General features: G+C 39.9%; 2 protein-coding genes across 15 annotated transcripts in view; one reads left to right on the top strand and one right to left on the bottom strand.

Annotated features, from left to right (window-relative positions):
- ZNF248 (zinc finger protein 248) overlaps positions 1 to 10454 on the bottom strand; it is a 23270-nt gene extending 12816 nt beyond the window's left edge. For 3 of the 12 annotated variants that reach the window (XM_036222757.1, XM_036222747.1, XM_036222756.1), the window contains exons 1-3: positions 10341 to 10454; positions 9518 to 9578; positions 8627 to 8668 (exon numbers count right to left, since the gene is read on the bottom strand). Coding sequence is in view for 10 of the 12 variants with exons in the window: in XM_036222747.1 (XP_036078640.1) it covers positions 8627 to 8641 (15 nt within the window). In the remaining 2 variants the exon portion in view is untranslated. Of the gene's footprint in view, positions 1 to 8626; positions 10107 to 10340 lie in introns of those variants that run through there. The other 9 variants (XM_036222753.1, XM_036222748.1, XM_036222752.1 and 6 more) reach the window with 9 other exon arrangements.
- Positions 10096 to 27090, top strand: LOC107503321. 3 transcript variants are annotated; one of them, XM_016131445.2, is made up of 5 exons: positions 10096 to 10479; positions 16758 to 16860; positions 17432 to 17490; positions 20572 to 20720; positions 24341 to 27090. In XM_016131445.2, exons 1-5 carry the CDS (start codon positions 10222 to 10224, stop codon positions 24375 to 24377), a joined length of 606 nt encoding a protein of 201 aa, XP_015986931.2. In that variant the 5' UTR covers positions 10096 to 10221; the 3' UTR covers positions 24378 to 27090. The 3 variants fall into 3 exon arrangements, 1 of the variants encoding a protein (XP_015986931.2); XR_001595209.2 differs by lacking the exons at positions 16758 to 16860; positions 17432 to 17490; positions 20572 to 20720; positions 24341 to 27090 and adding an exon at positions 11551 to 16524 and having other exon boundaries at positions 10367 to 10479; XR_001595208.2 differs by lacking the exons at positions 10096 to 10479; positions 17432 to 17490 and having other exon boundaries at positions 16589 to 16860; positions 20572 to 27090.

Below are 27090 nucleotides of genomic sequence, written 5' to 3'. Positions count from 1 at the left end.
CAAGTGATCGACAATGATACATTAATTTGGTTAAGTCATGTTAGAGCTTTTCCCTTTGATTTGAAATGACCAAATGGCACTTTATCTTCATGGTCTTCCTTGTAGAAGCCCATAACCTCAGTCTAATCATGAGAAAAACAACAGACAATTCCCAATTGAAGGACAGTCCACAGAACACCTGACTTGTACTTAAAACTGTCAAAGTCATCAAAAACAGGGAGAGTCTGAGAAACTGTCACAGCCTCACAGCCAAGGAGAGCCTAAGGAAACATGATGACTAAGTGAAATGTGGTATCCCAAAACAGAATACCTGCATGGAGAAAAAACACCATGAGCAATTATCAAAAGACAAATGATAAACCAGAAAATAATAGTTTGTAACATGTATAAGTATTAGTATCCCTAATATATAAAGAGCTAACTAGACAGCGGGTATGGGGTGGTGGGGAGCCAGAAACCTAGGAGCAACATGAGCAAAAGATATGAAAAAATAATTCACAGAAAGAAAAAAACAAGACATTTTTTAGAGAGATGAAAAAATATTCAACCTCACTCGCTGTTAAGAAAATTGCTGGTGCGAACTACATAAAATACCACTTTTTACTTATCAGTTGCCAAAAGTCCAAAAGTTGAACCACATAATCTACGGAGAATAGCTGTGGAGAAATAAGCACTCTCATGCAATGTCAAGGGTATATAAAATGATACTAAAATACCACCAAACTGACTAAGTTTATCAACTCTATCCACCCTTGGATTTGCCAATCCCACCTCTGGGAATTGATCTGATAGAATAAATCTACATGTACTAAGTTATTCATGAGAATATGGCTTATAGTAGCAAAACTATAATAAACTATGAAACATCCACGATTAAATTACTATACTGTTATAACACAGAAAAAAGTAGCAATCCATGTATGTTTAACATACATCTCTCTTTAAGAGAGATCTCTGGGACAGGCTAAAAAAAGAAGTGAAAAAAAGAAAAAGAAGGAAAATAGTGTACAGACTTGCTACTCAACGGTGGTTCCTTTAGCAGCAGAATCAGCTTCATATGAGAGCTTATTAGAAAGGCAGAATCCAGGGACCCATCCAGTGCTACTACACCAAAATCTGCATTTTAACAAAATGCCAGTGATGTACAGGTGCATCTAAATTTGAGAAGGATTAAGGATAATGGGTTCCCTTTTAAATAAAGGGGGCATACAAGAATATGTACACATATTTTCTTTTAACTAAATAAAGAAACACTGGGAGGACAAACAAAAACAAGAAATAATGGATACCAATAGTAGGGTGACCACAGACTCCAGTTTGCATGAAACTATTCTAACACGCCAGCTGTCCCAGCATAATTGTTTCTAAAACCTTTCGTTCTCAGTGAAGGTGTCTCAGTTTAGATGATAAATAAATGTCACCCTATTTAGAGGGAACATCAAGCACAGAGAAGATGGGAGAGTGTGGAGTTTTTACTTACTATCTTTTATATCACTTTTTTAACCATGTTGGTATATTACCAATTCAAAAATATTTTATTTAAAAAAAAGACAATACTGTTCAGGAAAAATAGGTAGACTAAGAAGAACAATAGGCCAAGGATGGATAAGCAATGGACAAGCAATAAACCCAGGGATAAGTAATTACTGAAGCAAAAGGAAAAGACAACTCATGAGGGATAAAAAGGAACTCTATTACAATTACTAAAGGATGGCTAGGAAGGCAGTGGCATAGACAATAACAGAGGAGACTTTCAAAACAGAAACTATGGATGGGAGTGTCAAATACTGGAGAAGGTGCAACCAAGACAAACACAAAAACTGGATTTGATTTGGTGGCCTTTTCTAGAAATGATTCTTGTGAGCAGTGGTGAAAAAAACAAGACTGCATTTATTAGGTCAAAATGTAAATGAGAAACAAAGAAACAAGTAGGAGCTATCTACTACTCAAGCTAGACAAAAGAGCTGACACAAATATTTATAGGGAGTTATTTTGAGGATATAAAGTCCCTCCATTCTGCTCAATCTTCAAGGTTTTATTCCTGGATCAAATAGGACCACAAGAGAACTATCTACTCAACCCTCATTGTTTGGTCACCTAAAAAGTATTTGCACTAGCTCTGCTTTGGCCCTGTGCAGTTTCCACCAAGAAATGATTATAGGCAACATAATGCATTTATTTCATTGTTGTTATTAGAGCAGAGAAAATTTTACAAAAACTTGGATAACTGTAAAATTAAACATTTTGCATCTACTTTTGCCTACTGCCCTACTTTGGGTTTGACACTCTTGCTACATTTTCTTAATGTGAATTTTCCCCTAATTCTGCTTTTTCATTTTAAAAATGTAAATCCTTATAAACTTTAGAAAACCCATTTTAAAATAAGCGGGAAGGGAGGAGGATGTCAGAAACATGGTGGACTAAGAGACGTCCCCAGCTCTCTCCCCCTTAATCAACAATAAGCTGAACATCTAAAACTCAACAAAAAACACCCAAACTGCACAGCAGCACATCTGAGTGTGGGATCTGCGCGTGAGAGCTACTACAGTTCAGAATACTGGAAGTCAGGCGGTGGACTGGCAGAAATAAAGAAGCTGCCTCTAGCAGCAGCCAGAGCTCCCTGTAGGGGGAGGAGGAAGGGAAAAGGTGCATCAGGTTCCCAGAAGAACCCTGCTGAGAGAGCTGTGAACTCCACCCAGCGGAAGTGCCCAGGGACCAGAGCAGAAAGCAGAGAAGCAGGGACGGCAGAGAAACAGCAGCTGATTATTACCAACCACAGCTGCAAAACATGAGGCTGTAGCCAGCCGCAGCTACCATTCTCCAACCCAGACAGTGCCTCCCCCAATATCCTCTGAGATCAAACACCATGGATCTCCAGGGGAATCTGGGAAAATGCTACCAAAACTGGCGCTAACACTGACAGGGACTTAAACTGAAGGTAACCATATGAATATCAATTAAGAGAAGAAAAAGGCATTATTAAGACTTTATATAAAGCAGGGATCCAAGAGGCTTACACGCCTGGAAACCAAAAGAAACACGCCATCTTACCAAAAGGCAAAAGAGACCTTTATATAATAAATCTTCTTTCTAGGGAAAAAAAAAAAAAAAAAAGGCAGAATACCCTTCCATTAATGTCCAGGTGGAGAAACAGTCCATTAAACACCATGAACAACCAAGGTGACAAGACAGCTCAAAAAGAAAGAGAAAAATCTCCAGAAAATAAGCTTAAAGACATAAAATATGCAACTTAAATGACAGAGAATTCAGGATGGTACTTCTGTAAAAACTCAATGAGATCTAAAACAATTCATATCAACAATATCAGGAATCGAAAAACAACTTAGATGAGCAGAATGAGTTCTTTAGCAAGGAGAGTGAAACCTCCAAAAAGAACCAAATAGAACTTCTGAGGATGAAGAGCACACTGAAAGAGATGAAAAATGAAATAGCAAGCTTGGGAAATAAGAGTCAACCAAATGGAGGAAAGGATCAGTGATATCAAAGATAGAAATCTAGAAATAAATCAGAAGAAAGAAGAGAGAACCCAAAGAATAAAAAATAATGAAAGAAAAATACAAGAATTGGCTGACACCATCAGCAGTTGAAACATAATAATAATGGGCATTCTCAAAGCGGGGGCGGGGGGAAGGAGCAAGGATTAGAAAGCACTTTCAGACAAACAGTTGATGAGAATTTCCCAAATCCAAGTTATAAGCTGGAGCTTGGAATTCAAGAAGTCAACAAAACACCCAATTATCTCAATCCAAAAAGACCTTCTCCAAGACACATTATATTACAATTATCAAAAATCAATGACAAAGACGGAATTCTCAGGGCAGCCACAGAAAAGAAGACAGTAACCTATAAAGGAAAGCCCATTAGATTATTGTTGGACTTCTCAGCACAAAACTTACAAGCCAGAAAGAAGTACAATCAAATATTCGAACTATTAAATGAAAAGAACTACCACCATGAATGATGTATCCAGCAAAGCTGTCCTTTAGATATGAAGGAGAAATAAAGACCTTTCCAGATACAAAAATTGAGTAACTTCTCCACTACGAGGACTGCATTACAGGAAATACTGAAAGGGGTCAGCTCACCTAAAACAAAATGATAATAAAAACAAACAAACAAAAAATATATGTATGTATTTAGGAGTAAGGTGACTAGCTGACAGATAGAAACAGATGAATGTGACCTTTACTAAGAACAGGGCATTATAAGCTTAAACGATAAAAAGAGATTTGCTATAGCAAGATGGTAATGAATGTTCAGTATACAAAGGGACAAAGTGAGACAACAATGACAGAAAAGGGGAGAATGCAAAGATCCAAATACGCAAAGGGAAATGGAGATGAGTCACGTGCATAAGGAAATTGACTACTGTATACATATAACTATCCTTTTCACATTCATAATGGTAACCACACACCAAAGATTTGGAACTGAAGGACACAGAAGGACCAGAAAGAAAACCCACAAAAGCCAACCAAAACAAACAGAAAAAGATTCACAAGGACAAGGAAGCAATGGAAACACCAAGCAACCAGAAAGCAAAAGATAAAATAGCTATAAGAAAGCCTCATATTTCAATAATCGCCCTAAATGTAAACACAATGAACTCACCAAAATAAATGCACAGAGCTTCAGATTGGATCAAAAGACAAAACCCAACCACATGTTGCTTCTAGGAGACACATCTCAGTTCCAAAGACAAATATAAACTCAAAGTGAAATAGCATTCAGAGAAAAGCGGGAGCAGTGGTACTAATGTAGGGCAAAATAGACTTCAAAATAAAAGAGGTAAAGAAAAATACTGAGGGATATTTCATAATGATAAAGGGAATTATGCACCAAGAAGACATAACGTTTATTATTATCTATGCACCCAATCATGGAGCCCCAAAATATATAAAGCAATTACTCAAGGGAGAAACAGACCTAAACACTATCATAATAGGAGACCTAAATACCCCACTGTTGGATATGGACAGATTATCCAACAAAAAAATCAATAAGGAAATAACATCCTTAAATGACACATTAGACAAACTGGATATGATTTACTTTACAGAGCCTTCCATCCCAAAACAGCTGCTTATTCATTCTTCTCTGCACATGGAACATCCTCAGGAATCGACCACAAACTGGGACAGAGAGATAGCCTCAACAAATATAAGAGGGTTGAAATCATACCAACCATATGCTCTGATCATAATGCTTTAAAGCCGGAGATCAACTGTAAAAAGAAAGTGGGAAGAAGCACAAATACATGGAGATTAAACAACATACTACTGAAGAATGACTGGGTCAGAGAAGAAATAAAAAGATCAAGAGATACTTAAAAATATATGATAATGATAGTAGAACATATCAAATCTTTTAGGACACGGCAAAAATGGTCGTAAGAAGAAAGTTCATATAATTACAGGCCTATCTCCAAAAATAAGAACAAGCCGAAATAAGCAATCTAATGCTTCATCTTAAAAAAAACAGAAAAGGAAGAACAAATGAAGCCTAAAATCAGCAGAAGGAAAGAAATATTCAAAGTTAGTGCAGAATGAAATGAAATTGAAAACAGAAAAAAAAATAGAAAAAATAATACAACGAAGAGATGGTTCTTTGAGAAGGTTAATAAAATTGGCAAACCCATGGCTAGACTTACTAAAGAAAAAAGAGAAAAGACACAAATAAGGTCAGGGACAAAAAGGAGCAATTATGATGGACAATGCAGAAATAGAAAGGGTCACACAAGAATACTATGAAAAAGTATATAATACCAAATTTAATAACCTAGAAGAAATGGACCAGTACTTAGAAAAATACAACCTTCCTAGAATGAATCAAGAAGAACTGGAAAATCTAAATAGACCAATCAGCAGTATGGAAATAAAAACAATCATCAAAAACCTATCAAAAAGTAAAAGTCCAGGACCAGATGGCTTTACCAGTGAATTCTACCAAACATTCAAAGAAGATTTAATACCTATTCTCCTCAAACTCCTTTCAAAAATCAAAGAGGAGGCAACACTTCCCAACACATTTTATGAAGCCAATATTACTCTGATACCAAAACCTGGAAAAGATGCCACAAAAAAAGAAAATTACAGACCAATTATCTCTCATTAACACAGATGCAAAAACCCTAAATAAGATACTAGCGAATCGATACAGCAACATATTAAAAGAGATTATACACCATGATCAAGTAGGCTTCATCCCAGGGGCACAGGGATGGTTCAACACACACAAATCAATTAATGTGATATGTTGCATAAACAAATTAAAAAATAAGAATCATATGATCATATCAATAGATGCAGAAAAAGCCTTCAAGAGGATACAGCATCCATATATGATCAAAACACTTAAGAAAATCTGCACAGAAGGAAAGTACCTTAACATAATAAATGCCATCTATGACAAACCCTCAGGCAACATTATACTTAATGGTGAAAAACTAAAAACCTTTCCTCTAAGCTCAGGAAAAAGGCAAGCCTGTCCACTATCACCACTGTTATTCAATATAACATTGGAGGTCCTAGTGAGTGCAGTCATGCAAAAGAAAGGTGTAAAAGGCATCCAAATAAGAAATGAAGAACTCAAACGGTCACTATTTGTGGATGACATGATCCTCTATATAGACAACCCTAAAGACTCCATCAGAACACTACTAGAAACAATAAGCAAATACAGTAAAGTTTCTGGATACAAAATCAATGTTCAAAAATCCATAGCAGTCCTATACTCTAATAATTAAGTGTCAGAAAAAGAGTGGAAAAAATAATTCCATTTGCAATTGCAATGAAAAGAATAAAATACCTAGGAATAAATTTAACAAAACAAGTGAAGAACCTATATATGAAAACTCTTAAGATCCTATTAGAAGAAACTGAAGAAGATACAAAGAAATGGAAAGATATTCCGTGTTCTTGGATTGGAAGAATCAACACAGTTAAAATGACCATATTACCTAAAGCATTATACAGATTTAATGCAGTCCCCATCAAAATTTCATCAGATTTTTGGATGCACAAAAGACCCCGAACTGCCAGAGCCATCCTGAGAAAATAGAATGAGCCTGGAGGCATCATTCTGCCCGACTTCGAATTATACTACAAAGCAACAATAATCAAAACGGCATGGTATCAGCAGCAAAACAGTCACATGAACCAGTGGAACAGAATCAAGAGTCTAGAAGTAAACCCATGTTTATATGGGTCAATAATTTTCGACAAAAGAGCCAAAAACATACAGTTGAGAAAGGAAAGCCAATAAATGGCACTGGGGAAAGAAGAAAGCCACCTTCAAAAGAATGAAACTAAACTATTGTCTATTACCACACACCAAAATTAACTGAAAATGAATTAAGGATCTGAATATAAGACCTAAAACAATAAAGTTCAGAGAAGAAAACATAGGAACTAAACTCATGGACCTTGGACTTAAAACGATTTTATGAATTTGACCTCATGAGCATGGGGAGGAAAAGCAAAAATAAATGAATGGGTCTAAATCAAACTAAAAAGCTTCTGCACAACACAAGAAACCAGCAACAAGGTAAAAAGACAACCATCTGAATGGGAAAATATATTTGCAAGCAATGCCTCCGATAAGGGCCTGATATCCAAAATGTACAAAGAACTCATACAACTCAAGAAAAACAACAGAAACAACAAAACAATCCCATCAAAAAATGGGCAGAGGACCTGAACAGATACTTCTCCCAAGAAGACATATGAATGGCCAACATATGAAAAGATGCTCAACATTGCTTAATATGAAATGCAAATCAAAACCACAATGAGATACCATCTCATACCTGTTAGAATAGCCGTTATCAACAGGACAAGTAATAACAAGTGTGGGCTCTGTGTAGAGAAAAAGGAACCCTCATACACAGCTGGGATTGCAAATTGGTACAGCCACTATGGAAAACAATATGGAAATTCCTCAAAAAACAGAATTGATCTACCATACGATCCAGCAATCCCTCTACTGGGTATGTACCCCAAGGACTTGAAAACATACATCCAAAAAAATATTTGCATTATTCATGGTGGCAAGGACATGGAAGCAACCGAAGTCCTATAGTAGATGACTGGATAAAGAAGCTGTGGTACATATATATACAATGGAATATTACTCAGCCATAAAAAAGAGATGAAATACTGCCATTTTTGACAACATGGATGGACCCCGAGATAATCATGCTAAGTGAAATAAGTCAGACAGAAAAGGTTGAAAACCACATGCTATCCCTTACATGTGGGATATAAACCTAAAAGCAACAAACGAACAGGACAGAAACTCATGGATATGGACAATAGACTAGTGGTTACCTGAGGGTGGGGTGGGGGGAGGAGGGAGGTAGACGGTGTAAAAGGGGTCAAATATGTGATGACAGAAAAAAATTTAACTATAGGAAGTACATAAACAATACCATATATATATATACACACACACACACATACATACATACACACACACATACATACATACACCTTACTGTCAAATTGTACACCTGAAAGTTACTGGATTTCGTTAACCACTGTCAACAAAATAATAATAATAATAATAATAATAATAATAAGCAGGAAGAAATAAACATAAAACTCACCTGAGATTCATTCATTTTCTGCTCTTAGTGGATGAGGATGTGCTGAGGGAGAAAGAAGGAAAAAAGAAGTCAGGAGTACTTGGCCTGCCTGGATTCACCTGCCTATACAGCTCCTCCACACACGAGATACTTACATGCCCATGTGTGGTTCCGATATATGTTGAGCTTAGACATGATATTTTTTCACTGAGTGAATGTAAACATTTCTTATTGATTTATTACCAATTTAGGTTCTGTGATACAAAATTAAAAACATGAGATGAGTTTAACATAGAACAGTAATCTAAAGGAAACACCATGGATTTGTTAAAACTGATGTAGAGGGCAAAAAAAACCCCTCAAACTATATTGTTTATCTATTTATCTTTGGAAGCCAGATAATCCAAGAAACCTCTGAAAAAAGGGATGTGGATGTTTAAGTCAAGATGAATTTTTTAATGTCTGTTCTAACCTTCTTACAATTTTCAAAAGGATCTTTTAATAAGAAAGTAACTTTGACCTAATAGTGACAAAATTGGCGGTGGCTCAGAAACTGCAGACCTAACTTCTAATCTTGGTTAATTTTTTTTTTCATCTTTCAAATAAGGTCAAACCAGATAATCCAAAAAGGAATTGCCTGCACTTCTATCCTTGTGTCTCTAACACCAGGAGGGCGGAACCTCAGCAATTTTCTAGATGCCAACAACAATGGGACACTAAGGGCAGCAAACCTCCAGAAAGAATGAACAGTGAACCAGGAATGAGGGGAGTAATGGATGTTTAGAGAGAATGACAGAATTTCCATAGCTATGGCTGGTGAGCCTTTCATCCTGACTATACCTTCACAAACTCTCCAAAGAGGTGACATTTCCTGTGTAGCCTGAGTGCCCACCCCTCTTAGCTCCAGCTCACCTCTCTTCTTAACTTTGTCCCAGGCTTTCCATGTCACACAGCCTTCGATGGCTTCAGGACACTGTCATGATTATACATAACAAATAGCAAATGAATACATAAAAATTAACTTGGGATCTAAAGAATGTTAGAGCCAGGAAAGGGTCTTGGTGTCTAGGTAGTCAGTCCAGCCCTTTCCCTTTTCCATTTCACCAACGAGCTAACTGAGGAATGGAGGCCCTCGAGACTTGTTCAAACTCCAGCCGCTTGTATTACATACAGAATAAATACAATTGCAGCTAACAAAACCAGAGTGTCCAGAACAACACAACCAGGCCAAGTATGCCTGATATTTGTATTTTACAGACAAGGAATCCGAGTGTCATGAGCGCTCTTTGGTCGGAACAATCCATTCACAGCAACCCCCAGCCGGGAGCGCCCGTTCTCTCCACAGCCGCCCCCTCCCCATAAACCTGGCGAACACTGGACGCACGTACACGACGCGCACGCGTACTCGTTCTTTCCCGCAGCCCCACTCCCTCCCTGTGGGCTCAGCACACACGTCACGCACGCATGCTCGCTCGCTCCCTACCCACGGCCACACAACCCCGCCGCCAGTTCAGCGCGCAAGGGCTGGACACCCGCGGAGCCCGAAAGCCGGTGTCCCATGCCAGACCTGGGACCGACTGGACAGAGAAGTCCCCGCTCGCCGTCCCTTCAGCTCGATGGGTGCCGCAGACGCCTGGGGTCCCGCTGGGGTCCGCGGGGCTCCTCCCCACCACCAGGCACCACATCTTCCACCGCACTCTCGAGCCGCACAGGTTCCCTTGGGTCCCACTCTTACCCTCCAGGGCTCACCCGCAGGTCCCTCGGCGCGTGGACCCGGAGGCCAGGGATCGTTTCCCACGAGTAGCTGGAGACCGGGGAAGGATGAGCCGGGAGGAGGAGGCGGGGATGCACATGCGCAGAGAGAGGATGCGACGGTAAGGGAGGCGGGAGAGCTGGAGTTGTCTCTTGGCAACTTAGGCTGGAAAAGTGGCTCTACCCTTAGAAAGCGATGCCTCACTCCTAAATTGTGAAAGGAAGCTGATAGCGATACCTAGATAACAAGGTTTTTATGAAGTTTAAAGCTTTAACATTGTAAAAGCACTTAGGACGGTGTCTGGCACATAAATTGTTAAGTTTCTGAAGCGTCTCTTTGCTGTTAAAAACCATGCCGACTCCTTTAGAAATAAGCTGGCGGTTTTCTTCCTTGTTTATTGAATTGAGAAATTATTATCTGAGATACTCCTACTGTTTGGAGCCAGGATTCTGCCCGTGGCCCAGAGAGGTGCATCAAAGCAGTGTGCCTTTTTGACAAACCAAGAGAAATGATAAGTGTTAATGAATTTCATGTATGAACGTGAACAGGTGTTATTTTTAATTTAGATAAATTTATATTCTAGCAGTTAAATATCTAAACTAAAATGCTGTTTGTGACCAGAATAGTTATTCTCTGGAATGAGAGAAAAAGCAAGCTAGTAATTCGGTATTAATAATAAAAATTGCTCATACGTAAGAAACCATATATCAAACTTAAATAAGGCACACTGTCATTTTCCGGAACCAACCATACTTGCATACTTGACCTGGAACCAAATATATATTCTTTTATGTGGACATTTTCAACAAAGCATTATCATATGGGCATATTAGTTTATAATGAGCTTCTCATAAAACTATATAGCAAACTACTTTCTGTCAATATCTTTTTTTACTTTTTAAAATACCTTCAGATTTACAGAAGAGTTAAAGATAGTTCCCATTTACTCTTTACCCAGCTTCCCCTAATGTTAATATTTTACATAACCATGATACATTTATCAAAACTAAGAAAGTTAGACGGATACAACTTTATAACTAGAGTGTATTCAGATTTAATTATTTTTCCACTAATCTTTTTTCACTGATCCCAGATCCAATCCAGGATACCACAGTACATTTAGTCACCATCTCTCCTTAGTCTCCAATCTGTAACAGTTTTTCGTTTTTTCCTTGTTTTTCCTGACCTTCAGATGTTTGAATAATAGTGCTCAGATATTTTGAAGACTGTCCCTGAATTTGAGCTGTCTGATGTTTTCTCCTGATTAGACCAAGGTAATAAATTTTTAGGGAAAATACCATAGAGAGGATGTGCCCTACCTATATATCAGGAAGCACATGATATCAACATGACTTGTCATTAACCTTAATTATTTGGTTAAGGTGGTATCCGACAGATTTCTCCACTTAGAATTTTTCCCTTTTTAATCTACACTTAGAAGTGGTTACTAAAGTCTAGTGCACACTTGGGGAGAGGAAATAAGATCTGTCTTGTATTTGTGTTCATATTCATTTCTTAGTAAATTTGGTGAGGGATCTTTTCAGGCTATGCAAATGTATTATTTCTATTTAAAATTTTGGCTGCTAATTTTAGCTTTCATTGGTGGATCCTGACTGCAACAGTTATTACTGTGGTGTTCTAAATGGTGACCATTTCTTTTTTGTATATTTATTAATTGAGATTCTTCTGTAAGAGAAAATTCATTTCCCCCCATTTATTTATACCATCATTTAATGATATCAGTTTGGATATTTTTTTCTCAACCATTGTTTCTTAACCCTACCTTTCTCACACAACCTTGGCACCCTCTGATCTGTTCTCTGTTCTAAAATTTTAGCCTTTACAGAATTGCCGTGGAATTATATAACATGTGTTTTCTGGGTTTGGCTTTTTTCATGTATCAAAATTCATTTAAGATTTATTCATATTGCTCCTTTTTTAAGTCAGTTCCTTTTCCCTCTTCATTTCATCCAATACTGTTATGTTGCTCAAATTATTTCAGCTTTGGGCATTGAGAACCATCATATCCTAATTTTTGGATCCCTTTAACATATCCTTATTATTTTTTAAAAAGCACATCCTTACTTTTGGACAGCACAAGATGCTCCAGGTTCATCTTATATTTGTCCTGCCCTAGCCCTAGATTCAGCTATTTTTTCCAAGGAACCCTGGTTCTTTTTATTGGAGAAATCAAGATCTGAGTTCTAGATGTGCTTATTGATAATGGGTATAACCGTTTCTAGACTCTCAGCAGACAAAGCTAAGAAATATATGTATATTTACTAATTCATGTTAGTAATCCATATTACAATGTCTATATTTATTTTTCGTATCTATCTGTGTATGATGCAGGATGGGACGCAAATGGGAACTCAAACCCTGCACCTGCTGAGAGAGGATACTTAGCTTCACACATGAAAGAATTCAAGAGTGAGTCAGAGTTAGAGACAGAGGAAAGTTTATTAGAGAAGAAATACTGCTCCATAGACAGAGACATGGTCTCCTCTATAAGTCAGAGAGTGAGACCCCAACGGTCTAAAGAAATGGGTTTGTATATGATTTTTTAGTTTCTATGAAAAATTATAGAGAATAAAGAATGGAATGAATGGTTGGATTTATCTTTAACTTATACAGGGCACAGCTTTAAGTCTTTGTTTTCCTAGTTTCCTTTCATATTATAGGTAAGCGGTGTTAAAGTTATAGGTAAACAGTTGCTGTTCATCTTAGCAGGAATCTTCCTTTGTTCCGTAGCTTCCCCATGGTCTGGCCCTGTGGCCGATTAACCAGGTTTGGAGTCTAACAGCAAGCACAGCAGGCTCCGAATTTCACTTGGTTTAATATTGAGTTAATCTATGTAGTTCTCATGTCTATATCATACACACGTGTTTACACACTGATATCTCCTACTCGAACCCACAGTTCATTCTAGCCTTCCCACCCACCTCTTGCTTATTTTTAACTTCAGTCATACACTTGAGATACCTGGATACCATTAACTACAATATATTTACTTATTCTCTTAGTAATACTATACGTGTAAAGTTTCAGAATTGCTAACCCCCGTGAGAATTTACCAACTAGACAACAGTATTTATATACAGTTCTTTTTGTTTTCAGTCTTATCCAGTCAGCAAGTTTTACAAAGTTATTTAGATCAGATCCTTTCCCCCTACCCTTTTCATTTCAGGTTACATGATAAATTTATTTTGAAAAACAGAGTGACTCGTCACAGTCTGTATTCCATCCACACCCCATTTGATTTTTTTTTTTTTTTTTTGAATAGAAGAGTTAGTTTCTTTCTTGGTGGTATATAGCTCTATAAGTTTTGATGAATTTATCACCAAAGTACCATGCAAAACAGTTCTATTACCGTAAATATTGCCTGGAATGCCAGTCTTTTCTCTCCTATCCCCTAGTATCCACTGATCTCTTTTCTGTCCTATAATTTAACCTTTTTCACAATGTCAGATAGATACAATACTATTCTCTGTCCTATAATTTAACCTTCTTCAGAATGTCAAATAGATAGAATGGTATAAAAGATTGGTTTCTTTCACTTAGCAAGTCATTTAAGATTTATTCATATTGTAGTGTAAGGTATTAGTTCATTTTTATTACATATTCCACAGTGTATCCATTTGCCTGAAGAATATCTGAGTTGTCACCTATTAGGTGATTATGGGTAAAGATACCATAAGTATTTGTGTTCAGGCTTGTGTGTTGACATAGTTTTCAGTTCACTTACATAAATACAGAAGAGTGGGTAAGTATATGTTTAAATTGGTAAGAAATTGTAGAACTTTTTTAAACTGCATGTATTTATTATTCGGCATTTCAACAGCAATGAATGAGGGCTCCTGTTTCTCAATATCCACAATAGTAGTTGTATTTTCAGTATTTGTTTTATTTTTCCATTTTAATGGGGTAGAAAGGACTTACTATGGTTTTTATTCGTATTTCCCTATAAACTATCATTATGCATGTTTTCACATGCTTGTGTCCTGTAGCCTTGTATCTTTAATAACATATATGCATGAGAAAGAATTAAAGGGCAAGACAAATAGCAAGCAGAAAAGCACAAGGTTTATTAAAGGGAAAGTATACATTTGAGAGGGGTGTGTGGGTGAACTCAGAGAGAGAGACAGAGAGACAGAGGGAAAGAGACAGAGACAGAGAGATGGAGAGTGAGAGAGTCAGTCACACCAAGGATGTCTGTATTATGAACTTTTGTTATTGAGGGCAAGGACAGGAAATGAAGTACTCACATAGCCTCATTCATTGTCTCATCCCAGTAGGTGGGGAGCTCAGTTTCCTGCTCTTCCTTCTTTCCTGCTCTTTCTTTCCAGAACTGTGGTGGCATCAGGTGCATGATGGGAGTCACAATATTTGCAATGAGGATGAGATCATAAAGATATTATAATTAGTCTAAGGTTATGCCTTGGCCATAGGTGGCATCTAAACTGGAATAGGCCAGGTTTGGCTTATCTTCCCTTCCTGGGGCTAAAATGGGGAGGTCTGAAGAAAGGAAAAAATTTCAAGAGCCATGTCCTAGAAGCGGAGGGGCCATCCTTGGGCTATTTATCCTGCTTCACTATGGACAATATTATAACACATGTCTTAAGTTGCTTTTTAGGAACTAAGATCTCCACCAAAGGGATGCTGTCCACAACAAAGCACAGGACATTTTTATTAGCAGATTCAAATGTATCTTAGTTTTTTTTTTGTAATAAGTCAAAAGTTGATATGCTTAGATCGATATAACAGTGTTTTAGCACTTTGGTAACTATTTAAATACTCAATGAATTTGATTAAAAGACTAGATATACCTGAACTTAGCTTTTAGTTAGATTTGATAAATTAGCCCTCTTAGGAGTCATGGCTGCCATTGTGAAGGGACACAGAGTTTGCCACCCCAAGATATGCCTTTTGGAATATTGATTTTCTTTTTTTAACGCCTACAGCATCTGGTATTCCTAGGAGATCACCCATCCAAGTAGTAACCAGGAATATTGATTTTAAGCTGATTATTAAGAAACAAAAGACTCAGAAAAAAAAAACTTTGACCTCAACTGCCTGAAAGGAATTTATATGGAGAGCCATTCATATCAAGTGACCCAACAAACATTTATTTACCAAACATTTCCTTTCCATCTCAATGTGAATGACTTTCCTATCCTTTGAAGTCTCAGATCAAAACCCTCTTTTATCCTTAGCTTCAGAATGGAATATAAACCTCAGCTACTCAATATTTCTTTGGCTTTCTATTTTTATGACCCCAAATATGCATTCATATAATAGACTGTACATTTTCTCCTGTTAATGTGTTTCTGTTAATTTTATCATTAGCCCAGCTAGAAGAACTTAAAAGATGAGAGGAAAAATATCTTTTGCTCATGGAGCTGGCTGTCCTGATTTCTAGGTAAAGATTAGGAAAGAATGCAGCCATGTCTTGGAGAGCTACCTTTAAAGCAGGTTTCAGGCAATATGTTGCTTGAGATAAGGGAAGGATGTAGCCTGCTAAGCACAAGATAGATGTTTTCCTTCTCCAAAAGTAATGTCTCTGATACAATACCAAGGTGGATTGCAGAAATTTGGGAGGTTTTCAAACAGAAAGACCACTCAAACCCCAATAACAGAGGCAGGGTAGAGAGCCCAGGGATGCCTCATCTCTTCCAGGATATGACTCAGGAAATCATTTCCTTTCTAAAGAACCCCAAACCCGACCCCTCCCAGTTTTAGCCCTGATAAGGGGAGATAAGTCAAAAACCAGTCTTTTCCAGTTCAGATGTCATCTTTGGCCTAAGCAAGACCTTTGGCTAATTAAAATATAATTTCATCTGTATTGCAAATACCAAAGCTCCCATCATGCACTTGATGTCTTAGCAATTCTGGGAACACCATAGAGTAAATAAGGAGAAGGAAACTGGGCTTCCCGCCTACTGGGACGAGACAATGAGGCTAGTCAAGTCAGCGCCATGTTTCTGAGCCCTGCCCCCAAGAAGAACAAGAGTTTATAATCCAGACATCCTTGGTGTGTCTCTCTGCATTCACCTGCACTCCACTCTTCCCCCCACCCCCGCCCTGCCCCTCTTTAATTCCACCCCTGACCTATGGATGTTGCCATTTCCCCTTAAGAACTGTATCTCTAAAGGCAGGACGTGCATACAGGGCCTGGTGCCTGGGTCGGGGGGGGGTGGGCGCGGGCTGGCACACCAGGGGTATGGGCCATGGCTCCACCTGGGGCACAAACCTAGGATCTTCTGCATGTAAAGCATGCGTGCTAACCACTACACTATGGAGCCACCCCTGCACTCCCCTCTTGAGTATTTACTTTTCACTTTAATAAACTTTGTGCTTTCCTGCTTGCTATTTGTCTTGCTCTTGAATTCTTTCTTACAGCATAAGACAAGAACTGGTGCTCTGAGCTGTCCAGCAACATCTTTGATGAGCCTAGCCAGGAGAAGTTGTTCTCACTTGGCACCACGGAGACCTTCATCTCAGGGTGAGTTATTAACACATTCATTGTGCCCTTTTCTCTGTTTCTGAGATTATGTCTGGAGGCCCCCCCGTCACAATGTGGGCATGGGTCAGGCACTTTAGGAGGCTTGTTGCTAGAAGACTCCTATGCTGGGATAACTTGGTCACAGACTGGGGTAGATCTGTATTCGGCATCCATGCCAAGCTCAAGACAATGTCTGTACACTGAGGCACACAGTAAAATCATGCTCCTTACCCGCCTTCCCCTTCATCTGTGGCCATCACTCCCAGCAGATAATTTTCTGGTCCTTTTAGACTAGTATTGCTTTGTCACAGCTTCATCTGTCTCTACTTTCTAGTCTCAGCCTCCAGTCCATGCCTGTATCTTTGTTGCCCTCTTCTCCTATTTTGGTGGTCCTGATGCTCCCTTTGTTCTCCTTTACCTTACTCAAATTGCATGGCTCTGAGAATTCTGCCTCTCTGGTCCCCACGCTGTTCTCATCCAAACCTCTTTTGTTCCTATCTCCCTCTCAATGAGATTATTCTGTGTCTTGTTTACCATTTCCTCTGCCATCCTCGATGTCTCTAAAATTCAGGGACAGACCAGAGCTGGAATTGGGCACAGAATGACCTTGCTGGGAGCATCCATTCTCTGGTAAGAACGCAAACTTTTATCCAGTCTATTTCATTTACTCAGGGCCTCTTTGTATAGTCTCCAGGGCCTGGCCCTTCAGTCCCTACTTCAGGACATTACCCAAGAATCCAAGACCTGCCTTAAGAGGAGGACCATCCTCTTCTTTGCTCAGTACCATGCCATCCAGCCTACATTCAGCCTTTCCTTTTCTGGAACCTTCCCTTTTATATTAAACCCTGGAGCTGCCAGGGGTAGAGGCCTTGACACTTTCTGGACCAACCAGTATGGTTCACCCCGGAGACGCCCAGTTATTATTGGTCGAGCTACCGTATGGAGATGCCCTGGACTCTTAGCTTGGTCTCCTAGTCTGTTGATTGTGTGATAGTGACTGGGGGATGCCCGTACCAGTGATATGTGGTCCCCTAGTTCTAATTCTCCCATTCCAGGTACTACAGGGAGTACTTCATCTATAACCAAAGATTCACCTCTTGGCTACATTCTAAAGAATTGGAAGGCCTTCAAGCTAGATGGCTTAAAGCAAAATAAGCTGGTTTTATTCTGTAGTATGGCCAGACTCCAATACAAATTTGGGAGGGTCAGGATATTTGGCCCCAAAATGGGGCCTTAAACTATAACAAAATCTTATGATTAGATCTCTTTTGACACATCCAGTGAGTAGTAAGTCCTGCCAACTCCAGCGAGACTCTGGAAAATAAACCTGAATGGGACCAGTGGGAGATTAAGAAAAGAAAGAACAGGAGGTCCATTATCCACTGATGATGGAGTAGTGGCCTAGTTTTATTTTTACAAGCTGCTTTTATGCAAGAGCATACAATTTCTAACTAAAATAAGATTATTCCCACCCAACCTACACACCCTGCTATAATCTTTTGCATTTCCATCTGCTGGAGGCTATGAGCATACTCCCTGCCTCAGAGCAACACCGCATTGTTCTCCCATCATTTCATACTTCCCCATTCTTAGGAGAGTTCATAGAGGTGAGACAACCCTTGGTTGACCTCACAGATTGCAAGAACCCTGTCAACTTGCAACCCACTCTCCACACTCTTATAGATTAAATGGAAAATGGATGGAGGTCCCCTATGCTCAGGCCTTTATTTGGCCCTATATCAGGACCAAATAAAGTGAGGCTTTTATAAAATCTGTTATGCCCAAATCTCCTTTGTTACTCCCTCACCAAACATCACAGACCTCCTCGATGACCCTCTCCTCTTAAGGCCACCATTATACAGGCAGAAGGGCAGGGGAGACTTGGGGCCATTGACTCCTCAGTCACTCTCCACTACCTCCTTTAGCTCTCATACATTACCTTGTCCTTATGCCCCCATATACTTCCCTTGCCAGAGGATGCATCTGGAACCAGCCCAATAGGACATACATGGAGTGAGGCCTGTTACCACCTGGGTTCCACCAAACTTGTCCACTCAAGGAAGTAGCGAATGGTGAAGCAAAACCCCTCAGAGGCCATGTCCCATTTTTTATGACTGATCTTGCCCAATGTAAAACCAAACAGGCATTTCTTTGAGGACCCAAGCAGATTTATTAATAAATTTCAGGCCTTAGGAATATCTGTAACTCAGAAACTCCAGACCAGGAACCTGCACATGGGCTTTGGACACTCTGAAAAACCACGGGGAGGACCAGCGGCCTGACACATGCTATTTATTATGATACAGAGAAGTTTCAGTACTTGATCGGATGGAGCTACAGAAAAGGCACCTGGCCAAAGGCAAGGAATGCTTTATCCCTAAGCACTGCGTGAGTGGGGCAGATGCTTGTAGATAGCATCCATGAGAACACAGGCCAGCAGCTTTCTCGAGCAGAGTGAGCAGATAATACCCACGGGACTAGCTGAAGGAGCAGAGAGTTCCCATGGGGACAGCAGAGAATGTCCTTGAAACAGGCACTTCCAAGAGAGCCCTGTGTTTACTATCTACCATCCTCTCCAGAACTGCCTACCAAGTAGCCCTCTGGTCTCTTGAGTGTGTGGTGGGGCTATGTTCTGAATTAACCTCACAATATCCTTTGATTTGATATGGAAGGACATCCAAGTAGTCATATCTACTTGTTGTACCCTGGAGAAAAAACATAGAATTTGGCTCAAGGCCCAGGGACATGCAGATAAGATGGCTACTGTCCACCCAGTGGGGACAACTGCAGTCCTGAGTGGAATTATCAGTGGGGGCAAGAAGACTTAATCAAAAGAAACCATATGATACTTTGCTTAAAAGGATGAAAAAGTGTACTGTCAAGCCAGTCAACTATGATAAGATCAAGGAGGTGACCCAAGACTGGGGAGAAAATCCAGCCGTTTTCCAAGGTCAGCTTGTTGAGGCTTTCTGGAGGTTTATTACACCATTCCTCAATCCCCTGAGGGATGGTTTCTGCTCAGCCAACACTTTCTTAACCAGTCTGCTCCTGACATCAGGAGAAAACTCCAAAAGCTTTAGACTTTGATGGCTTGATTATTAGACACAGCCTTTGTCTAATAAGGAACACCAGGACGCAAATGTGGCAACCCTTATACCCCTAGGAGTTATGATTCTCAAGAGAGTACGAGTTCTCCAAAAAAAAAAAAAATATATATATATACACACATATATATGTGTATATATATATACATACATATATGTATATATATATTATCTTTCTTATCTACTTTGACAAATAGGGTCTTGGAATCAGATTTCATTTGATTTGAAACAATTTAATGAAAGATTATATATATAAACATGAAATTCTGTAGTTTAAATATTTGATACAGTATTAGCTTAAATATCTGGCAAGTGTTACCTTTGTTTTTTCTCTAGTTCTCTCTTTCCTCTCTCTCCTCCTCCTCCTCCTTCTCCTCCTCTCTTCCCACCTCCATCCCCTCTCACACACACACACTAACATACACACACAAGAAAGAAAAGAATAAAGAAGAGGAAAAACTAGCAAAGCTAAGATTTTTGATGGCAGATGTAAAAATGAATATCAACTTGTTTTCCAAGTAATGGAATAAAATATTTAGTAGGAGTCTGTTGTGTATCTAATTTTTTCATTAATATTTTCATAGAGACCTGATAATCACTTTTTCAGAAAATCCTGATGAAGTGTGCAATAGCGAGCATGCTGAAGAGGATAAAAGGACCCAGCATGAGACCAGGGAGGCTAAGTAGCAGGCTCAAATACTGGCAGTTGCCATCAGTGCTACCTTGCAACCTTAAGGCCACCCTACGGGAAACAAGGTATGCTCAAAAGAGATGATTCCTACATCCCTGAAGGGGGCTTGTTTTAACTGTGGAACACCAGGACACAAGCAACCAGTTCCCCCACCCCAGGAAAGAGCCCCCTGGGCCCTGTCCTTAATGCAAACAATCAGGCCACTGAAAGAAGGACTGTCCCCAACTCCGAAAGGAGAGGGTGACTCTCAGGCCAGTGATGGCCATATCCAAGGAAGGCTGAAGGGGCCCAGAGTTCCTGGTGGCTCTTCATGAAAGATGTCTTGTAACTACAGAAGAACCCTGGGTGACCCTTGATGTAGCAGGTAAACAGGTCAATTTTTTAAATGATATGGGAGTCACCTACTCAGTCCTGGCAGATCATGTGGGGCCCTGAACCACTACAGTTTCTAACATCTCAAGAGAGACAGCCAACCCAAACAGAGGTTCTTAATCCCACCTCTCTGCTGTCATCTCCAAGGCTTCCTAAGTTTCCAGGAGTTTTTAGCTATGCCAGAATGTCTGTTAATGGAGAGAGATCTAATGATGGCTGTTGAGACAAACCTCTGTCTCCTCAAACACTCTCGAGAACCCAGCCACTTAAAGTCCCTATTAGCCTCAAACCTTGGCTCAAACGGAGTTCCTGCAGATCCTATCTCAGCTCTTATACAATCAGCTGTTAACCTTATTGTGTGGGATAAGGGAATGCCTGGAAAAGCTATTCAGGTTTTGCCTGTAAAAATCCTGCTGAAAGAGAAGGCAGGATACTAATGCAAATACTGATATCCTTTAAAGCTAGAAGCCCACAGGGGGTTAAAATACCTAATTGACTAATGTATTCATGTATTCATAAATGGACTAAAAGTCCCCTGCCAGTCCCCCTGTAACACTCCTATTTTACTTGTAAAAAAAACAAAAAAACAAAAAAAAAAACGAAAATTTGGAGACTATCATATGGTCTCCTTCACTGTGTAGTTCCAAATCCTTATACTCTTTAGTTCCTCCAGATACAAAATAGTTTATAGTGTTAGCCCTTAAGGATGCATTTTTCTGCAACTCCCTTCACCCCCAAAACCAATTATTTGGCTTTGAGTGAACAGATCCTGAAACTCATGAAACTACCCAGTATACCTGATTATCCTTCCTTCCGCAAGTGTTTCGGGATAGCCCCCACCTTTTTTGGGCAGGCTCTAGGATAAAACCTCTGGGAACTCCAACTACCCCAAGGAACAGTACTCCAATATGTTGATGACATTTTAATTTGTAGCCCTACTAAACAAGATTCTGATACTAATATCACTTTAGTCCTTAATTTTCTATGAGAAAAGGGCTATAGGGTATCTTCATGTATGGCCCAAATATATCATAATACTCATGGGTCTTGATCACTCTCTATAGACCAAAAGAAAGCCATTCTCAACCTGGCATTCCCCAAACTAAGAGATAACTAAGAGCCTTCTTGGGAATGGCAGGTTTTTACATCATTTATATCCTCAGGTTTGAGTTAATAGCAAAGCCCCTTTACAAGGCAACAAAAGGACCTAACTTGGAGCCATTAAATTGGAACTGGGGACCACACAGAGCTTCCCAGGCCTTGACTGAAGCACCAACCCTCAGACTTCCTTATCTAGAAAAACCTTTTACTTTATACATAGCAGAGAAACAGGGAATTGCTTTAGATGTCCTTACCCAAAAGCTGGAAGATATCCACAGACCGGTGGCCTATTTTTCTAAACAATGAAGTCCAGTTGCTAATGGATGGCCTAGCTGCCTCTAAGAAGTAGTGGCTATAGCTCTGCTACCTGAAGTCTTTAAGCTCACCCTTGGGCAATTCTTTGAGGTCCAGACCCCACATCAGGTCCAAACTGTCCTCGAGGCCAAAGGTCCACCGTTGGCCAACAGGGGGAAGACTCACTAAATACCAGGCTCTTCTCCTTGATCCCCCTGACCTTACTCTAAACGTGTGCCAGACGCTGAATTCCTGCCACTCTGAACTGCAAGAGAACTCATGAAGACCAGGAGATTATTTACTCCCATGTCGAGACAATTGAACAGGTTTTTTTTTTTTTTTTTTTCTAGTCAATCTGACCTAAATGACCAGGCTTTAGAAAACTCAAGTGAAGAATGGTTCATGGATGGAAGTAGTTATGTTGAAGTGGGAATTACAAGGGCTGGATATGCTATAGTCAACCTTCAGCAGATTATAAAAACCAGTCCTCTTCCCACCTGGCACCTCTGCACAGAAGGCTGAACTTACAGCTCTAACCCATGCACTTGAGTTAGGCAAAGACCTAAGAATTAACATATACACACATGCTTCCCTTGTTCTACACACCCATGTTGCTGTAATAAAAGAACAGAGACTTTTAACTGTGTGAAATTACCCCATTAATCATGGTCCTGAAATCCTCAAGCTACTAGAAGCTGTAAACCTCCCTCGATAGGTAGTAGTACTCCATTGCAAAGGATACCAAAGGGATGTTATAGATGCCAAGGGAAATTCTCTTGCTGATAAAGTGGCAGAGAAGGTCGCTAGCTCAAGTGCCCCTATGATGGCCTTAATCTCACAAGTCCTCCCCTTCCCCAATAGGCCCAGATACACCCCAGATGAAAATTCTTAGGCAGGAGAACAAGGCTTCACTTTAAACAGTGGAAATTGGTGGACAAAAGATCATAAGTTATTGCTTCCTGCCAAGGATAAATGGAAAGTTCTAAAAGCCTCCCATGATTCCCTCCATCTGGGATCTGATGCCACTCAATCCCTATTAACTATTTCATTGGAAGAGTCTAAGGCCATTAAAGAGGTCACTAAGACTCACACTCTTTGTTCTGTCAATGAACTGGGTAGAAAGACAAAGTCCCCTGTACTATTACATTCAATACAGAGGAAAGGCACCTTTCTAGAAGATTAGCAATTAGATTTCACTCAAATGCCCTCTGCTTAGGGTTACTGATACTTGTTAGTATTTATTGACACCTTTACTGGATGGATAGAAGCCTTTCCCACCTAGACTGAAAGAACAATTCAAATGACTAAAGTCCTCCTTAAGGAAATTATCCCAAGGTTTTGACTGCCTCAGAGTCTCCAGAGTGATAATGGCTCTTCCTTTGCGATTAAAGTTACTGGAGTGTTATCTCAGGCCTTAGGCATCAACTATCACCTAAAGGGCCAACTACAAAGAAGATCCTGGACAAATTAATCCAGGAAAACTCTTGAGACCTGGCTCTCTTTTCTCCCCATAGCTCTCCTAAGGTACAGAGGAGCTCCTACACCCAACTTAAAACTAAGTCATTTTGAGATACTGTAAGGAAGGCCCTTCCTATCTTCCAACATGTATTTTGACTTTAAAGTCCAAGATCAACTAAAATATATTATCAATCTGAGACAAGTCCAACAGGGCCTTCATTAATACAGGAACCTAATCCTTCCCTCTCCGGACACCTCTGGACATTCTTTAACCATATCTTTTGGAGATTGAGTTTTCCATGAAACCTGGAAAGAAGGCTTTCCAGAGGACTAATTAATTCTAAAATGGAAAGAACCATATCAGGTCCTCCTTGCTATGCTCACCACAATCAAGCTACAAGGTTTACAGTCCTGGGTACATTTATCAAGAATAAAACCTTTCTCCCCCGAGTTCTTACAGAAATACCAGGAAGGCAACTATACTTGTGAACCCCTGAAGGACCTAAGACTACCCTTCAAAAGAAGAAGCAGAGGATCCTTCTATAGGATAAATGGATGACTAACTGAAGAGTTACCAATGTCCTATTCTTTTTACTTCTGTTAGGATTTCTTTTAGGCTTTATCCATCTTTTTACCAGTGCCTTCCCACTCCTGCCAGGCACTCCTCTCAGTCAGACTGAATTCTAGCCAATCTTTTCCATAGTATCTACCATACTTGGCTTTTTCCTGGCTGATCTTTAACCTCTTTTTTGGATTATATTCATAAACAAGTAGCTCTAATGATATGATCCTAATCATCTTAATTCTAATCTATTCTTAGCCCCTCCGAGGATGGGAATATAATGTGTTTGTAAACTTTTCAAACATCATAACTGCTGGATATGTCATAAACGACCCTACTATAGCAATGCCACTTTCTGAGTTTCAGCCTGTTGGCTCTACCTTCTCCCTTAACCTTACCTATACTACTGGTTACTCAACAACCTTTTCTATTCCCATGATGGTTTCCTGCTGTCCTTCTGCCTCCTTCGGCTGTGATAATGTAACTGTTCTTTTCAACTATTCCTCCTTGTGAGACACTTATATTCTTAACTATTCCTCTCCCACCTGTTCTTGCTGTCCCTGCTACCAAGTCACTAACACTAAATGCACCAACATCACATACTATGGAATTACCCATGTCCTTTGGTTTTCCACAAACCTCCCATACCACCAGTCCTGACTCATGTGTACCCAACAATATCCATTGGTGCCCCTTATCAGGCTATCCTTGATTCTCAGGATAGACAAAAAACACCCAAGGACCAATTCGCCTATTGGCAGGGACTAATGCCTATGTCTTGGTGAATTATCCTCTCCCCAAAGGACCTGCTCAGGGACTTAAGATGTACACTAAGGAGAGCCTCTCTCTCTCCTTCATGGGGAGCCTCCTTATTATCCTGGCTTAATCCCACTAGTTCCCATCAGGCCCAGCCCCTCCTGGACTTTTAGTCATCTGCAGTCACTACCACAACATTCTCCCCAAAAGGGAAATCTGGGAGGAACTTCCAGGGACCAGCCCTTACCTATTCTTGTATCGATAATTCCCAATTTATAGACCAGTGCAGTCAGGGATTTCTAAGCCCCTGAGGCATCTCCTCTATACCTTCCAAGAGAGCCATAGGACTTATAGCTGGCATTGGTGCTTCCATTGGTCTCGTGGTCCCTTGGAGAGGATTTGCCTATCAGGAAGCCACCTTAAAAAACCTAATTCAAAGTCTGGTGACCCTAGAACAAAGTACTGGAGACCGCGCCCCTCTCTCCCTCTCCCCCCGCCCCAAACCTACAATGTTCATTCGATTCACTGGCAAATGTAATTTTTTGATAATTGATGGGTTCTTGATTATTTGTTAACTGAACAGGGAGGTATATGTGCAGTTATTAACAAGACTTGCTGCACCTACATTAATACCATTGGCCAAGAAGAGGAAAACATTAAAGAAATCTATAACCAAATTAACTGGCTTCATAACTTTGCTAAAGGGAACTCAACAGCCAGTTCTACTTGGCCAGCAGTAAAGAACACTCTGCCTTCTGTCACCTGGTTCCTTCTCCTATTAGGGCCCTCAATAACTTTAATTCTACTCATCTTCGGCCCATGCCTCTTTAACCTTCTCATTAAATTTGTCTTCTCCAGATTACAACAGTTCCATGTAAAAATGATGATGCTACAGAGATTTAAGCCAATCCCTTCAATGGAGATAATCCTAATGGAAAGTCTTGATCCCCTATACCAGGCAGGCGGAGATTTTCAGTTTTAGATTAGGTAGGGACTACACTGTTACAGCAGGAAGTAACTACAGAAGCCTGACTAGTCCTTTGACATCCCATATGATATGGGTAAGAAAATCTCTCTGGAGGCATTTTTGAGGCAGAATAGATAGGCCAGGGATGCCCCCTCCCTCTCCAGGATATGGCTGTGGATATTTTTTCCTTTCTTCAGACCTCCCTGTTTTAGCCCTGACAAGGGGAGGTAAGTGAAAACTGGTCTTTTCCAGTTTAGATGCCATCTCTGGCCAAGACAAGACCTTTGGCCACATTGCAAATACCAAAGCTCCCATCATGTACTTGATGCCACAGCAGTTCTAGGAACACCATAGAATGAAGAAAGAGAAAGAAACAGAGCTTCCTGTCTACTGAGAGGAGACAACGAGGCTAGACAAGTTAGCACCATGTTTCTGAACCTTGCCTCCAAGAAGAACAACAATTTATAATCCAGATATCCTCAGTGTGTATCTCTCTCTGCATTCACCTGCACTCCCCTCTTGAGTATGTACTTTTCACTTTAATAAACCTTGTGCTTTCCTGCTTGCTATTTGTCTTGCCCTTGAATTTTTTCCTACAGCATAAGACAAGAACCTGGTCACTGGTGCTCTGAGCTATCTGGCAACATAGACCAGGTAGAGGATGACACCAGGGGAGATATAAATCAGAATAAGAAGATCATAGAAAGTTACATCATAACTGACCAATCCACACAGCTTACAAAGTTGAACCCCTTAGGATTTTCCCCTGTTTTCTCCTTAAAAGACACCAGATGTAAACCATTAGGGAATTTGGGTCTTTGAGCATTAGATACCCATTCTCCTTTCATCTGCACTTTTGAAATATATGTTTAAAGAGACTTGTTAAGAAGAAAAAAATACCATGAATACTAAAATGGCAATAACT

Source organism: Rousettus aegyptiacus, unplaced genomic scaffold (genome assembly GCF_014176215.1).
Source record: "Rousettus aegyptiacus isolate mRouAeg1 unplaced genomic scaffold, mRouAeg1.p scaffold_m13_p_6, whole genome shotgun sequence".
Lineage (NCBI taxonomy): Eukaryota > Metazoa > Chordata > Mammalia > Chiroptera > Pteropodidae > Rousettus > Rousettus aegyptiacus.
The sequence above is the reverse complement of the archived record's forward strand: the minus strand, read 5'-3'. Positions and strand labels throughout refer to the sequence as shown.